Source organism: Pseudopodoces humilis, chromosome 1 (assembly GCF_049639895.1).
Source record: "Pseudopodoces humilis isolate 2021_Gansu_Grassland_sample_001 chromosome 1, ASM4963989v1, whole genome shotgun sequence".
NCBI lineage: Eukaryota > Metazoa > Chordata > Aves > Passeriformes > Paridae > Pseudopodoces > Pseudopodoces humilis.
This window is the reverse complement of record NC_142200.1, coordinates 148,018,800-148,034,171: the sequence shown is the minus strand read 5'-3', so window position 1 is coordinate 148,034,171 and position 15,372 is coordinate 148,018,800. Positions and strand designations below refer to the sequence as shown.

General features: G+C 43.0%; 1 protein-coding gene across 5 annotated transcripts in view; it reads left to right on the top strand.

Annotated features, from left to right (window-relative positions):
- Positions 1–15,372, top strand: part of CTDSPL (CTD small phosphatase like) — a 79,606-nt gene that overhangs the window by 21,895 nt on the left and 42,339 nt on the right. Inside the window, exon 1 of one of the 5 annotated variants that reach the window (XM_014256764.2) lies at positions 6,413–6,558. The exons of the other annotated variants lie outside the window; for them this stretch is intronic. Coding sequence (XP_014112239.1) covers positions 6,531–6,558 — 28 coding nt within the window. The 5' untranslated portion in view covers positions 6,413–6,530. Of the gene's footprint in view, positions 1–6,412; positions 6,559–15,372 lie in introns of those variants that run through there. 5 annotated transcript variants of the gene reach the window in all.

The following is a 15,372-nucleotide window of genomic DNA, read 5'->3' as shown; positions in this document are numbered from 1 at the left end:
ATTTGTTACAGCACTTAGGTTTTTAAATATCTGAGTTGTGCATTGGTGAGAAAGGATTGGTGTGAGCCACAAGCTGTGGGAGATGTGGTTGGTAAAAGCTGTGGTTGTGAAAGGAGGGGATCCTCCACAGGCAGGAAAATGCAGGGTCTGTCACAGGAGGGGATTTTGGTGTGGACAGTCCTTCACCTGTGGCAGGTGACACCTCTTTAATCACAGACTCACAAAATGCTTTGAGTTCGAAAGGGCCTTGGAGCTCATCCAGCTCCACCCTTTGCCATGGTTCCGCTATCCCAGGTTGCTCCAAGCCCCATCCAGCCTGGCCTTGGACACTTCCAGGGATCCAGGAGCAGCCACAGCTTCTCTGGGCACCCTGTGACGAGGTTTGACCATCCTCACAGGGAAGAATTTCTTTGTAATATCCCATCTAACCCTGCCCTCTTCCAGTTTTAATCCATTTCCCCTTGTCCTGTCCCTCTATCCCTTGTCCCCAGTCCCTCTCCAGCTCTCCTGGGACCCCTCCAGGCCCTGGAAGGGGCTCTGAGCTCTCTCTGGAGCCTTCTCCTCTCCAGGTGAGCACTTCCAGTTCTTCCAGGCTGGCTCTGAGCAGAGAGGCTCCAGCCCTTTGGAGCATCTTTGTGGCCTCCTCTGGACAGTGATTCCAGCAGGTCCTTGCCCTTCTTACGTTGTGGCTGTTGTTTAAACCCCAGGAGAGCTTTGGAGATGCTGGAGGAGGCTGTCCATGGCCTGTGTTCAGACTCATGTACGTGTTGAAGGGTGGACTGAGGTGTGGAGAGGAGCAGTGGTGAGGATCCAGGGCACATCAGTGACATTGGCATTTGCTGTTTGAATGCTGCTGCCCTGGGCTGTGGGACATAAAACAATGTACCCTAATTCTGTCCTTGCTCACCCTCGGGATCATGTTCTTGTGTGCTGGGGCACCCAGCCAGCCCTGTGAAGGGTCTCTGTGACGCTGTTATTAATATTTGTGTTTAATTTCTGGGGTTATCAAGATTGAGATGAAATGTTAGAAATAACAAAACTGACAAATAAATGGTTTGAATGTCTGCAGCACCAGAAAGCTGCTGCAGCGGACAGGTTTCATTAAAGCTCGTGTGTCCCAGCAGAGCAGGCTGTAAAATGAGCACTGCTGGGGTCAGCACAGCCACACTGCAGTGTGAGCTTTCCTTTGAAAACCTTACACACCCTCACTGTGCCTTCACTGGAGTACCTGCCCTTAGCGTGTGCCCCGTGTTGGGTGAGTGCTGCAGGGATTCCAACCACACAAGGTGCTGGGGAAGGGATTTTTTTGGCAATAGACACAGCAGGCTGTGATGTGCAGCACATCCTTCTCATATTCCAGCAGGCTTTGATGCAGGAAGGGCAGCTGAGAGAGATCCCTAAAGGCATCACAGCCCACGGGACAAAAGTGGGAGGTGGCTCAGAAAGGGTGGCTGAAATTTGGGACATTTATCAGAGGTTTGGAGAGAGAAACAGCAAAACCATTAAAATAGTGAGCTGCAGGGTGGCAAACTTCAGTAAGCTCTGAGAAGCTGGAGACATGACTCAGTTCCTTCATATGCAAATCTGAAAGAAAAATAGGATTTAGGATGATGTAGCAGTTTAACAGAGATATTTTATTGTGAAGACGGGCACAGGCTGTGCCAGCTCAAATGAGGCACAGAAAATATAGTAGTTCACTAACTTGATAAGTTTTTCCAGCACAAGAGGAAGGAAGGAAGCCTGCAAAAAGTCTGCCCTAGTTTCCAATAGGGATAGTTTGAGCAAGAATATTTTTGCTTCCCTGATATTTTTGGATGTTGTTTCTAAATTTTTTCTTAATTAATTTTTTATGTTCCCTGTCTTGTGCTTGCCAGAACATGCATCTGGCAGTGGCTGTGGAGAAGGCAAATCATTGGCAAAATACTGTAGTAATGAAAGGAAGACAAAGGAGATTTGGTTTGGTGCTTAGAGCAGGAAAAGGGAAGTCACCAACTTCTGATGCTAAAATATTGTATTAAATTTGGGGCCGGGAAGCTTGTATCAGTCTTTGGCTATGACTTTAATTGGGAGCAGATGGTAAATTAAATCACTGGGTGCCTAGTGGCTGGTGTGAAACTGTGCAACTTCAGAACTGTGAGCTGTTACCTTTGACACCTTGGGAAGAGTAAATAAGCTTCTAAAAAAACCCCCCAAGAACTAAAATAGTGCTTAGGCTGCCTTATTCATAATTTCCAATTTCAGTTTTCAGAAAGGAGCACAGAAACTTGAGAAATATTGCAAGAAACCAAGGAAGCCAATAATACCCAGCAGATTTTTCTTTTCAAAAATAAACCATGCCACAGAGACCAAACTTAATTCTGTAACGTGGTAACATGGAGAGGAAAGACGAGTAGATTTCCACAAGCTGAAAAGAAGCTTTTTAAGAATAAACTAGAAAAATGTTGGTCTGCATATAAGCTGCTATGAAATGAGTGCAGAAGTCTTTGCTGATGTATCAATAGTCAGGGCCTTTAGAGGGATGTGGCAGGTGGGAGTATCCAGGTCTGGTCAGTCATTGATGACCTGGGTAATGCAGTGGAGCAGACTCTGAATCTGCAGGTGCTGAAAAAGGAGCCATACTGGGTGTTTACACTAAAAATGGAAAGGGACTGGTTGAACATAAAATATAAAATAAAAATAACAAATAAAATATAATGAACATAAAATGTATTTAGTATTATGAACATAAAATATAAAATAAATTAAAAAAACATAAATTGTGTGGATTTCATATTACTTAATCAGATTATTTCAAGTTTTTGTGGAATAAATCACTGCAAAAACTGAGAACAAGAAGACAGCTGGAAGCGATGCTAGACCTTAGAAAATCCTGAGGTATTTGTAGTAGTCAGATCTGACACGTAGCAATAAGAAAAAAAAAAAGACATACATGTCTGTTTACACATTCCATCGTGACAGCTGATTTCTAGGAATGGTGAAGTCGTCCTGCTGTACCCTGTTTTGGAAAGATTTCTCCTTCTCTGAGCTGCTGTGTAAAGCTTTGTCCTCTGGATTTGGAGTTCAGAGCTTTCCAAGGAGCGGGGAGAAAACAGAGTAGAAAATCTGACTTGCAATAAAAGGCTGAACAAATTGAGAATTTCTTCTTTTTATCTTGGGAGGGGGTATCATGATTTTTATTTCTTTATTTACATATCTGCCCCTGGTTTCTGTGGCTGATGTGACCACAGCATTTTACCAGTGACTTTGCCAGTAGAAATCACAGCAGTGCTGATACTGGCGCAGATTTTCTTGTAGAGAAGGTGTGTTGGTGTGGTTAACTCTGCAGGTAGTCCACATATAGTCACTTCTTTTCCCTTCTTCCCACCTCTTGTTCCTATTCCATTATTAACCATTACATCTGTAGCTGAACACAAAGAGTGAGGGTTTAAAAGCATCAGGTTCATTCATACCGTAGGAAGCACCTTGAATCAGCAGTTCAGACAACCTGAAATAAATCACTTCAGCTGGTGCTTTAAGCAGTGCCCATTCTTCCCTCCCTTTTCAGAAACCACCTTTTCTCTTAATCATATTAAAATGCTTTTGGCAGAATATTTTAAGGAGGTGCCTTAAAGCACCTTTGATTTGTGGTGCCCTTTACACATCCCCTGGTATGTCCATGAGTAGCTGCTGTTCCTCAGCCAAGCCCAGGCATTAAAGAGGCATCAGCTCCTTTGGATGAGGCTCTTGATATAACAGTACGGTAATTTGCTGCTGTGCATCTTCAAATGCTGTAAAATTATTTAGTGTAAACCCTGTAAAAGTTGTGGTGGTGTTCTGTTGATCCCAGTTGAAGGAATGGTGAGTCTGGGATCCAGGCAATCCTGCCCTTCCAAAGTGCCATGGATGCATTTAAACAAATTGCAGATGTCTTTGTGTGTGGTGTAGGAGTTTTACCCACAGTCAGTAATTGAGGAAGTGCCAGAATAACTGGAAAGGATGACAGGAAGGCTTTTTTACTCTATTTTGGGCTGTGAGGTTCAGGAAGAAGGAATTGAGGAAGCTGCTGGGAGGGGACACACACAAATAACATTACAAAACACTGTGTTTCAATTTATGGTTGTTTGGTTGGGTTTTTTTCCCCTGTAACATATTGAGGTGAGCCTGGCAATGTTGTAATGGCCAAGAGACAGGAGAAGAAAGCTGATGCTTTTAGGTTGAGAAGGAGACTGTCCTGAGGATGGAAGGGGCTGATGGTGCAGTCCAGAGGCTGGCATGGAGCGAGCAGGCAGGGAAACTCAGCAGCTTTCAGAGAAAAAAAGGTGATGAATTAGAGTTGGAGATGACTCCTTCCGTGTTTGGCTTCCTTGATCTGATGCTCTGGATTCCCACGCTGCTGTGGCCAAGCTCAATCTTCTTTCAACCACATCTTCTCCATCTTCCTCCCCATCTCCTACAAGTGCTGTTGCTGCTGCTTCCCAGCTCCACAGGAGTGAAAGTGGCTGATGAGTAACCTGGAAACCTGTGAATAAAGATCTTGGGACATTCCAGATTTTCTGGCCGTAGCAGTGTTGCAAAGTTTGTTTGTACCTTTTAGATTTGGATTATCTGCTCTCTGTCTTGATGAATAATGTTCAGTGTGTTTGTTCAGCTGCAGGAATTTGTTAATCTTTCCTTCAGTTTTCTCCCAGAAAAAAAAAAAAAATAATCTCACAGTAGAGAAGTTTAGCAAAGATTGGATTGCGAGATTTGTGTGCCTTTTTTTTTTTTGTTGTTTTCTGGGAGAGTACATTTGTAGTGGTAGCTGGAAGAGCAGAGAACTGAATGTGCAGGATTAAGTTTGAGGCCCCAGCTTCCTGTGTAAGGGGAGAGGAGCTCACGAAGCCAAGGCAGCAGCCAGAAGGAAAAGGGTAATGGACAAACACAGGCTGTGTGGATCAGGGCAGCTGCTCCTGGGGGGACGTCCTGCTCTGGGACATGGGGGACCTTTGGGACAGTCACTGTCAGAGCAAGGCTGAGCACAGGAACTGGCTGAGGGAGCTCCTCATGGGTTTAGCACCTCAAAAGGCAATAGGAGTTTATTTCTGAGAGGGTTTAGGTGCAAGAGCACCTTATGGATTTTTGTATTTAAGACTGTGGCAGAGAAGGAGGAAAACAGAAGTTTGTGGGGAAAAAAGTAACGCAAGAAATTCACGCGTCTTTAGTGGAAGACACCACAGGCTTGTAGGAGCTTTTTCCTAGACACTGCAAAACGGAGCAGCTTCACAGTGCTGATTCCAAACCTTGCTTGGAATTCACTTCCCTTTGAAAGCTGGGTTAGAAATGTGTTTGTGACGGGGTTTACAGCTCATTTCCACAATCTGTGATCTGGGAGCAGATCAGCAAACTGTGTTTGTAGATGATTCTCTGCAGAACAGGCATGAGAGAGTGTCTCTGATTCCCCTGTCTTGCGCCTTAAATCTCCTTTTCTTTGGAGAACATGAAGAGCCACCTAGAAGTCCAAACCAGAGTGAAATCTGTGAATGAAGATAACTTAATTTTAAAAATTGTGATAAATTAGGTGAAGAAGAAAACGTTGTTTCCTACTGTTTTGCTGTAGTAATGAGCAGAGTATCCTAACTCATGTGGAGCATGGTACCTTAAAGAGAAATTAGAATTTATTTTGAAAGGGTATGGGGGGGTGATGGTTGGCTGAAATTTGTAGTTACAGCCATACAGTCAAGTTCGTAACATTTCTTCCAGTCACCTTAATAAAAATAACTGTTTTGCCATTTCTTCTCTCCCATTTGGCTCATCCTTCCACCAGGCAGTGCATGCAAATCCTAGAATCATTTGGGCTGGAAAAAAACCTCTTAGAGCATTGAACCCAGCCATTAGTCCTGCTCTGTGCTGAGGCTGCTCCGGTGGCCCTGCCCTAAACGGTGAGAGCAAAATTGGTGCTGGTTATATTTGTCCTTTGTGCTGCAGATTGTAGCCCGTGTGCTCTTTCTCAGAGGACACCTTGTCCAGTTCCTCCGAGTGTTGTGAACTTGCTGCTGGCTTCCTGGAGAAGCTGCTGGAGGCCTCCAGGGAGCTGAGCCCCGGGCCGCGCCAGACGCCAACACTTAAAAACACTTCTCCCGTAGCTGCGTCGTGGGACTCATGCTTTCTGATTCCTGAAACATCTGGAATGTTTGCTGTGATGCACAGTTTGTTTATTTTTGTACGAGCTCGGGAGCCTGAGGCCTCAGAGCCCTCAGCCTGTGGAGTCAGGCCTGGAACAAGTGGCACGGGATCGATGCGGCTGCTGTTCTTAGAAGGACTCTGCTCTTCCTAGAAGTTTGCATTTCAACAGGCGCTTGTTTCCCTCCCTCTCCTCCCTTACATCATTTTTGCAGCTGTTTTTTTCTTGTGGGTTTGGGTTTTATTTACATCTTCCGTTAGTAACGGGGGTTGTAGATGCCTCCTTGAAATCAGGATTCTCTTCTGTGTAAAAAAAAACAAAACAATTCATTTGTGAATGGCTGAAAAAAATCTGCCCCGCTTCAGATTGTAACACTGAGTTATGGAACAAAATGTCTTACACTCCTTATTGTGGATACGGTAAGGGATTATCTTTTTTAATGACAGTTACAAAGCTTTACAGAATTGTTTCAGAATTGGGCTGATAAATGGTGAAATATTTTGTTGCAGCTTAATTATGGAGAACAGGAGCTTATGGTTTACCCTTATTTAAATATGTACATGAATCTTTTCAAAGTAATAGGGCAAATATAGTACTGTTTCTGGAGGCTTAAAAAGAAGATTTGTGCTCTAATATTAAATTTTTAATGTATTATTCATGAGGAAAGCCAAGCTGAAAGCTTTTTTTCTTCCCCTCGGTGGAAATGAGCTTGAAGAATACATTATCTGTATAGAAAAAAGAAAAAATGTAAAGGATTCTATCTCTTGCTAATATTGGTGTGGTGCATGCAAGTACTGCTGGAATTTCCTCAGGGAAAAGAAAACAAAATTTGGTTGAAAATAAGCTGATAGGATCATCAAGTAATTCGTACAACATTGCTGGAATTCAATTCCTAAAATAAGTCAGGGTAATTCCAGTTAGAATGTGCTTTTTAGAATGATGGAGTGATTGTTTATTGAAGTTGCTTTAAACTCCATGTCTAAGAATTATTGCCTCTGGTCTGGATACAGGGCTGGGCTGCATTTTTTGTTACTCGTGGCACTTTCAAGCTGGCTTTGGCAGATACTGTGTGTATGTGCACACCATGTATTCCTGCAGATCTGTGTGTACTTTTGGGTTGTTAAGGCAGCAGAAACGTGTGTGAGCTTTGGAATTTGGAGAAACTATATAGTATTATGTAATACACTGCATCTTTTCAGTATGGAATATTTTATACCCAGTGCAAACTGATGCTTGTAATTGTATTTCCTGCTGTGGTATAACTATAAACAAGAAGTGTAAGCCAAGTGACATAATTTTTTGTGTTCTTTTTCCTTTGTACTTTCTCATTCCTAGATCATGCTTGGTTTAGTTGCCTGAGATGACTCCAGGAAAAAAAAAACAAAATAAGTTTCATGTTTAAGCAGCTCTAGCGATATATTTTCCATTGCCTTGCTAGAATCTTACACAACAATTAGCTTTTGGAAAAGAAAAATATCAGTAATTAGTAATATCTAAAGACCACAATTATATCTTATAGAAGGCAGAACTTAAATTGTTACTTAAATGCTAAGACTTCATGTTGCAGGATTTCCTAGACATGGTTAATGTCATTTCTAGACATTGGACAAAGCAGGAATATTTGCTCTGTGTAGTAAGGGAATAAAGTTAGGATGTAACAAGCTAAATACTTCTCTAGAACCTGCTATTAAATTTTATGAGCATCTCTCAATTTTTAATATATATTCAGCCCCAAGGTCCTACTGAAAGGCTGTGTCTGTGCCTTACCTGAGAATAAAACTGAAGCAGAGAATGTTCTGCAGTTGGTTTTTACACTGGGTTTAAAAAATTATGGACAAGGAACTGTTGCACAAAAACTTGGAAGCTGCTTGTGGAAAAAAATGGAGATTTGGACTGAAGCAGAAAAGTGGATCAGGCTCACTTTATATTTGAACTGGTTTTCATGGGTGGGGCTGGCCTTATTCCCTGTGCTTTGCAGGACATACATGCTATGAAGAAGTACAATGCAGTGTTGTCTTTTTGCCACTTGATCCAGAGTTTAGGAAGCATCAACTCCACTTTCCCAGCTGTCACTTGGAACAGTTAATACCTTCTGGCATTACTTGGAACTTTTGAATTGTCTTTCCTTTTGATGGGAGTGTCCAAAACTTGGGGTTGCAAGAGAAAATACCTGTTTGATACATACTTGGAGCACATTCCTTAATATTTGTTGTGAAACTTTCAGTGACATAAGTTACAAACTAATACAGGAGTACTATAAGCAAAAGAACAGGAGGAATGTCTCAGATTTATAGAAATTGTGATTTATTAATATTAACCCTGAATACAATAATCTTTGGGATTGAAGAGAAGATGTAAGATAGCGGTGGGAAACTTAAAACCTGGCCAGAGAGCAGGTACAAACATCGCAGGAGTGTTGTAATCACCTGGTGGTGTTATCAGGTGGTGGTGGAAGCAAGTTTTGACATGTGGCTTGTCACAGGTGTTTGGAAATTGTGCTCATCCTTCATTAAAGGCTGGGCTGAAACAGCCTCCTCAGTGCTTGGGCTCAGCTGTAGGTGTGCACCAGCTGATTAAATAAGGCCTTTCAACAATTGAATTTTCTAAAATGAGAGAGGAAAAAAACCCAAATTTTCAGATAATGTGTTTGCTTAAGTGCTTAGTGTCCAAGGCATCCTTTGCCTGAGAAAACTTTCCACTTTCACCTCTGGGCGAAAGGAGGAAGGAAGAGTGTTGAAAAAAAACTGCTGTGAAAGCCCATCCAGAAGTTTTGTGTAAGCTCTTTCCCTTGGGAATCGTGTTGTGGTCTTTCAGCTGCTACACAAAATACTTGAAGCAAACAATCTTCCATTAAGCGTTCTGCCATCAGAATTTTTTGTGTGGTGGCATTTTTCTCTCAGCACCTCATGGAGAACTGCCAGGATTCCTCAGGAATCCTGGAAGCAGCACCTGAGAGGTGCAGCGAACTGTGCTGTGTGCCCGGAGTTCCCTGCTCAGCCTTGCTGAGGAACCTCACCTTAAGCCCTAGTCCTGTGTTTTGTTTTCCTTATGAACAACATGTTCCATTTGTGTTTCGGATATGCAGGTCAGCAGTGTGGAGCAGTGAGGAAATAGTAGCACTGGGCACAGAAGCAGAAGGATGAAATGAAGGGGTTCTTTCACAGCATTTTTAGGATAAGCAAGTTTTGCTGTGCTGTTCCTGGCCTTGGCCAGCTCCAGTGACTTACAGGAAGGACTGAAGCAGTGGTGTAGGGGGTGGTGATCTTTCCCTTAACTGTAAATGTTTGCAATATAAACAGCTGAGCTGTTCATCAGGGGTTCCCAGGGGAGAGAAGAAAAGCTATATTGGCATTTTTAGGGTGGGTTCTGGTGTAGACAAATCAGATGCATTGTGTCCTGCAAGTGCTTATCAGCTTGGCTTTGTGAGCTCTGCTGTGGTCAGCTGGGCTGGTGGCCGAGCTGCCTGGAGGATGAGGAGAATATTCACAGAAACTGCTTGGGAGCTATAATGATGTAGTTAAAACAAGAAAATAAACCACTTTTTTTTCACTGTCGGGACCCGTTCCTACCCAGAGACTTCTCCCCAGCAGCTGGCTGGGTCTTGGCAGGAGGTTTTTGGCAGTGAGTGTCTCAAACACACTGGACCTTACTTTGTTTATTTTGTAGGGCTGGAATTGCGTCTGTGTGTGGGGACCTGTGAGAGGGGACTCAGGCCTTGATTTCTGCTCCTGTGGCACTGGAGTGCAGTTCTTCAGCAGAAAGGAGAATAATCCCTGCAGTGCTGCAGGAGTTACACCTGGATCTGTACTCTTGATATTTGTTAGATTTTGGTCTGGGAAAGTCCTGTTGGGTCATGGATTTCACAGAATTCCAGAATGGTTTGGGTTGGAAGGGACCTTAAAGATCATCCAGTTCTACCTCCCATGCATGCAGGGTCACCTTGCACAAGAGCAGGTAGCTCCAGAACCCATCCAGCACTTCCAGGGCCTTGGGCACTTCCAGGGATGGGACAGTCACTGTTTCTTTGGGCAACCCTTTCCAGTGTCTCCCTTGTCACATGCGCCGTGTCATCAGGAGAAATAAGATCTAAGACAGGCCCTAATGAAGCCAATAATGCAGCTATTTGTCCTCGTTTTGGTTATGTAGCAGTGGGAGAGGTGCCAGATATTTATCTTACTTTGCAGCAGGGCTGCCAGCGCTTACAGAGCTTTCCTGCTGCAGCTCTGTAGAGCTTGGGGAGAGCAATTCAAATGCAGAGTCTGTTTAGATTTGAGTAATTCATTGAATGTGCTGGGGCTGGGCAGAAGGAGCCAAATGGGCTGTGCCCAAACTGATAGCGCTCAGCCAGGAGAGAGAAAAAGGCTTTTCAAATTGCTTGTGCCGTGGTACAGTACAGAACATAATACTTACTGTTTGTGCCAAAAGGGATTTTTAAAGCTATCAGGATAAACAACACACCCAGCTGTGCAGGTGTGACTGTCTTAGGCGCTGCTTTTCTCAGTGCACACAGCTGAGGGGGGTCCTGGAGGCACCCAGAGGGCTTTTGGTTAGAAATTGTTGTTTTTGTGTCCCTCTTTCCTACAGTGCAAGTTACAACCCACGTGGCAGGGGGCTGTTGTGTGGGGTCTGTGCAGACCCCTGAAGTGCAGAGGGACACAGGCTGAGGTGGTGAGAGCAGTTTTGGGAGCAGGAGGCGGCTGGAGAGGAGCGATGCTGGGTGTGAGCGAGGCTCCCTCGGCTTGGAGCTTGTTAGCTGCTGGGAGAGGAGCAGCAGCAGGAACTCAGGAGGCTCTCTAAGTGCTTGGGTATGTCTGTAAGTGTAGACTTAATGTGATCTAGCATTTATGTGTCCTCATGCCTGGGGTTTCCCATCTGAGCTGAGTGCAGTAAATGGGCTGGATCCGTCATTTGCTCGGGGCTCCTGCCTGAGCTCATCGCTGCTTCTGTGCCCTGAGCCAAAGTGGGACCTCTGCTATTCCAAGTGCTGATGGTGAGGCCCTTGCCTCCCTGGGGGATGAAGTGTGCTCTGAAAGACTTGGCTTCCTTTACCAGCAGGGCTGTAAGGTCTCTCACCCCATCCCTGGGAGTGTCCAAGGCCAGCTTGGATGGGCCTTGGAGCATTGGGATAGTGAAAGGGATGGAATCCGCTGATCCTTAAGGCCCCTTCCAACCCAAACCATTCTAGGCTTCGATGATCTGTTTAATGTAAATGGTGAAAATCTGGCTCTTCCATGCCAAGAGAGAAAAGTATGCAGAGCAGTGGGGATACCACTGCATGATCATGTACTAAATACACAGCTCACCCTTGCCTCTGCATCAGTGCTGGAGGAAAACAGCAGGGTTTTTTTGCCAGATTGGGCAGAGACCAGCTGATCTGAAGTGTTCTGCATAAACAGCTTGGGCAGGAATGTAGGCTAAGAGAGGCTGGGGCTTGGGCAAGATGCAGAATTAGAATAATTTCTCTTGCCTCACGCCTGGATTCTCTTTTAAAATTAGCACAAAGGCACATGCTGAAGAAGTAAGCTAGGGAAGAGTTTCAGCCTTCTTAATGGGGTCAGGTGCAATTCTTCTACTCCTTTTAGTCTGCCTTTGCAAAGGCCACTGTGTGGCTTTTGTTTGGGGATAACAGGAGTGGGGTTTGGAAGATGAATCCACATAGTTACAATTACCATAATTTTTGCTCCAGTAAGCAGCAAAAAATTACTGTACTGGTTTTGTTGGGCTTTTTTCCCCCTAATATAATTAAGGAAACAGTTTATTTTTAATGTTTCTAAACTTGTAGTTCTGAAGACACTGGTTATTTAATATCCTGTTACACAGCACTCAGTTATTCATGATTTCTCATGCCTTCTCTGTGAATTAGCAAGTGGGCTGCTCTCAGTGCCACAGGATTGTCAGGAGTGGAAGCAAGGGCATTAAATCTTGTGCATTCCTTTAGTACAAAGTTTAGGATATTTCAGATAGGTCAAAAGTACTCCACATTGTGAGTATTTGGAGAGGCAATTAAATGTATCTGCAGCTGTTCCAACCTGCAGCTGAATTGTCAGTGTGGTGGAGGCATCTGAGTGCTTAAGACACCAAAATGCTTTTCAGAAAATCCCCTCCTCTTAAAAATCTTTTTAAAAAATAATTTTTCTTATTAGCTGAATTTCTCAACAGGAGGTAAACTGTGGCTTTGTTCTAGGAAGGAATTGCTGGAAGTTCATCAAGTTTCACTGCTTTTATTTTTTGTCAAAACTGTAGTCACTTTATCATACAAAGCTTGCAGTTTCCTGTATCTTTTGTTTCATTCTTAATCTAGTTTTAGCTTTCTAAATATCATATTTCCAGGTGGGAATGTGCTGCTTTTAATGGTCTGGGAATGCTGAATGGATAAAATACTCATGACTCTAAAGTACAAGGTCAGAAGAGCTAGGATTGAATATTTTCCAGCTGATTTCTTGGGATCAGTTGAAAACACAGTTGATAGGGAAAAAAAAAGAGTTTGAAAAGGGAAGGAGAGATGCAGCACCAGCGCAATGTGAGATATTTTAGCAAATTATTAATGAGACTTTGCAATGTGCTTCTGTGGGGGATTTTTCCTTACTTCTTTACTTAGTGTGTAACAATAGATGCTCTGTTACAGCTTCAATTTTTGTTAGAGATACCTGGCAGAGCTGCTGTTCTGCAGGTGACACTTCAATTGAACTGAAAACCCACAGTAGTTGATACTGCAATTACCTTAGATCTAAAATAGTTGCAGAAGATGTGTAGGTCTTACTGAAAACGTAAATTGATCAAAATTCTTTCCAGCTTAACTGGTGAGGGTGGATTCAACAGGTTGAAGAAGAAGACAGCAAATAAAATTCCATTTTTCTCTCTGTAATAGGCATTTGTATTGCATGTCTATAAATATTGTAATTATCTTTAAAAAAGAATTTATGAAGAGTAATGCAAGATAGGGTAAAATCTGCTTCATGAAAGCTGAAGCTGGAGAAGAAATTACCTTGGCAACAGTTTCTCCAAGTGAGATTCTGTCCCAGCAGATACACTCCAGTGAAACCCAGACCTCTTCCTGAGAAATCCCTGCAACAAATAAGTTTGTAATCAAAATCTGATGTTATTATTTTGCTCCCAGAAGGGCTGGATTTGAGTAACCTGCTAAGTGATACTTGCTGTATGATGCCTGAAATTGATTTTAAGAGCATTTTTTGTTATTAGAAACAGCTGTTACTTTTAGAATCTGCTGATGACTGAAGCACAGATGATACAGTGGTTCAGAGAAAGTCTCCTCTTCCAAATGAGTGGGATTCTTCTTTATTCCTTTATATCTGGGTTTAATAATATAGAGAAATTTAAAGAGGGCATGGAGGAATGGGGAAAAACAGTCATCACACCAAATAAATCTACATCTCTCTTTAAGTCAGTGTCTTTTTGAAGCTAAGCCACCTCTATTTTTCTTCCAAAGAAACAAGGTAAATATTTCGTACATGGTCACACATTGTTCCCTGCTCCGTTTAGAATCTTTCCCAGAACTTACATGATGTAAATGGCTTCGGTTCTGTAGAACATGACACCAGAAGCAGCATCTTTTTAGATGTGTATTTTCTCACAGGGTGAATGTTTTATGAGATCTGCACTCAATAGCCACAAAATACCAGTGGGTTGGGAGAAATAAATGGGGTTTAGAAAGAGAAATCAAAGGAACTGCAGAAAAAATGTCCCAGTTTTATTTTTTGCTATTAGGGATGTATCTTTTGGGGAGCAAACTTTGGATGAGTGAATTTCCCTGGCAGGAATTAGACTTGTAGCCTGTCCCAAAAATATCCCCAGGGAGGGAATGAAAAATTCATAAGGCAAAATGGAGAAACAAAACTTTTCTTTGCAGAGGAGCACCCTTTAACATATTTTTGCAAGATGAATTTGTTAGAGAGGAGCTGTTCCTAGGAAAGAGAGAAGAAAGCTTGCAAAAATAGACTAATGCTTTGGATTTGATGTCTTGGTGAAGTATTTGCTGCAGAAAGTACCATAGAGAATGTTGCTGTCTCTATGGGAACATTTTTGGGCTATATTTAGGAAAATTAAATCAAGCTTATTCCCCTCAGATGAGCAAGGTTTTGATAAGGCTTTGGTTGGAGGTGTAGTGGTATTTTTGAGGGGAGAAAGTAGAGGAATTTCTTTGACCTTTGTGTTTGGTGAACGACTTGTCTTCCACTTTTCAAGTCAAAAAAAAGAACTAAAACTGTCACTTAAATTTGAGTCAACCTGTCTGTGGCAGGAGGCAGGAGGCAGGAAGAAGCTCTGCTTAATTTCACAAGCTCAAGCTCTGAATTTGGTCACTGGGGGAAAAGAAAACCCTAATAAAATCCTTGTAAAGATCAGTTTATTAAACTGAACAGGTTTGATGAGGTAAGGAGCTGATTATGGGTACCATGTCCAGCAATATTCTTTAGGTTTGGATCTGTCTTGAAAAGTCAAGCTGTGTGTCAGGGTGGGTAGCTTGGTGTTTTACACACTGTGTGGTGCCTGTGGAGCACAGAAAAAGAGGTTTTTACAGCTCTTCAGTAACTTCATACTAATTTCTTGGCATAAATTCTTCAGGAAAATGTGGCCTGGGGGTGCAGAAGCTGTGTGTGTCCATGCCACATGCAAGTGTCCGTCCTTCTGTCCATACCCTGTGCAATAAGAAACACTCTCCCAAAGGGCTTTTCTTTAGCTTGTTTATCCCTCCTTCTTGTAAAATCAGCATTAGTTCCAAGACTTCAGTCATTATTATTATTATTACTATTATTATTATTACTATTATGCCAGCTGTGAGTTAATTAGTGTGTGGGGGTAGCAGTTACTGCCTGGGCTGTGTGACAGCTCCAGGTGCTGCCCATTGCTCGCCTGTTTCTGCTTTTTCCCTGAGTTTGAGCTGCTGGGGATGGAGCAAGTTGTTCTTCCCTGCCTTTCCCACCGTGTCCCACGTCAGCAGAGGCCGGAGCAGGATGCTGGACATATTTCTGCTCTACAAACACTTGCTTGTTTACATTCGCTTCCCTGCCGCTCCGACTCGGATCCTCTCCCAATGCCCTGACTGACAAATGCTGAGATCCGGCCACTTTGACCCTGTGTGCTGCTCCTGCTCCCATTTGTTTGTTTCTCCTTTGTCTTCCTTCCCAAGTGTTTAATAAATCATTATTAAATATTTTCCAGATTTTTTTTTTTTTTCAAAGAGGCCAACCTTGGAGCGATTGGAAATTGAGATCCAC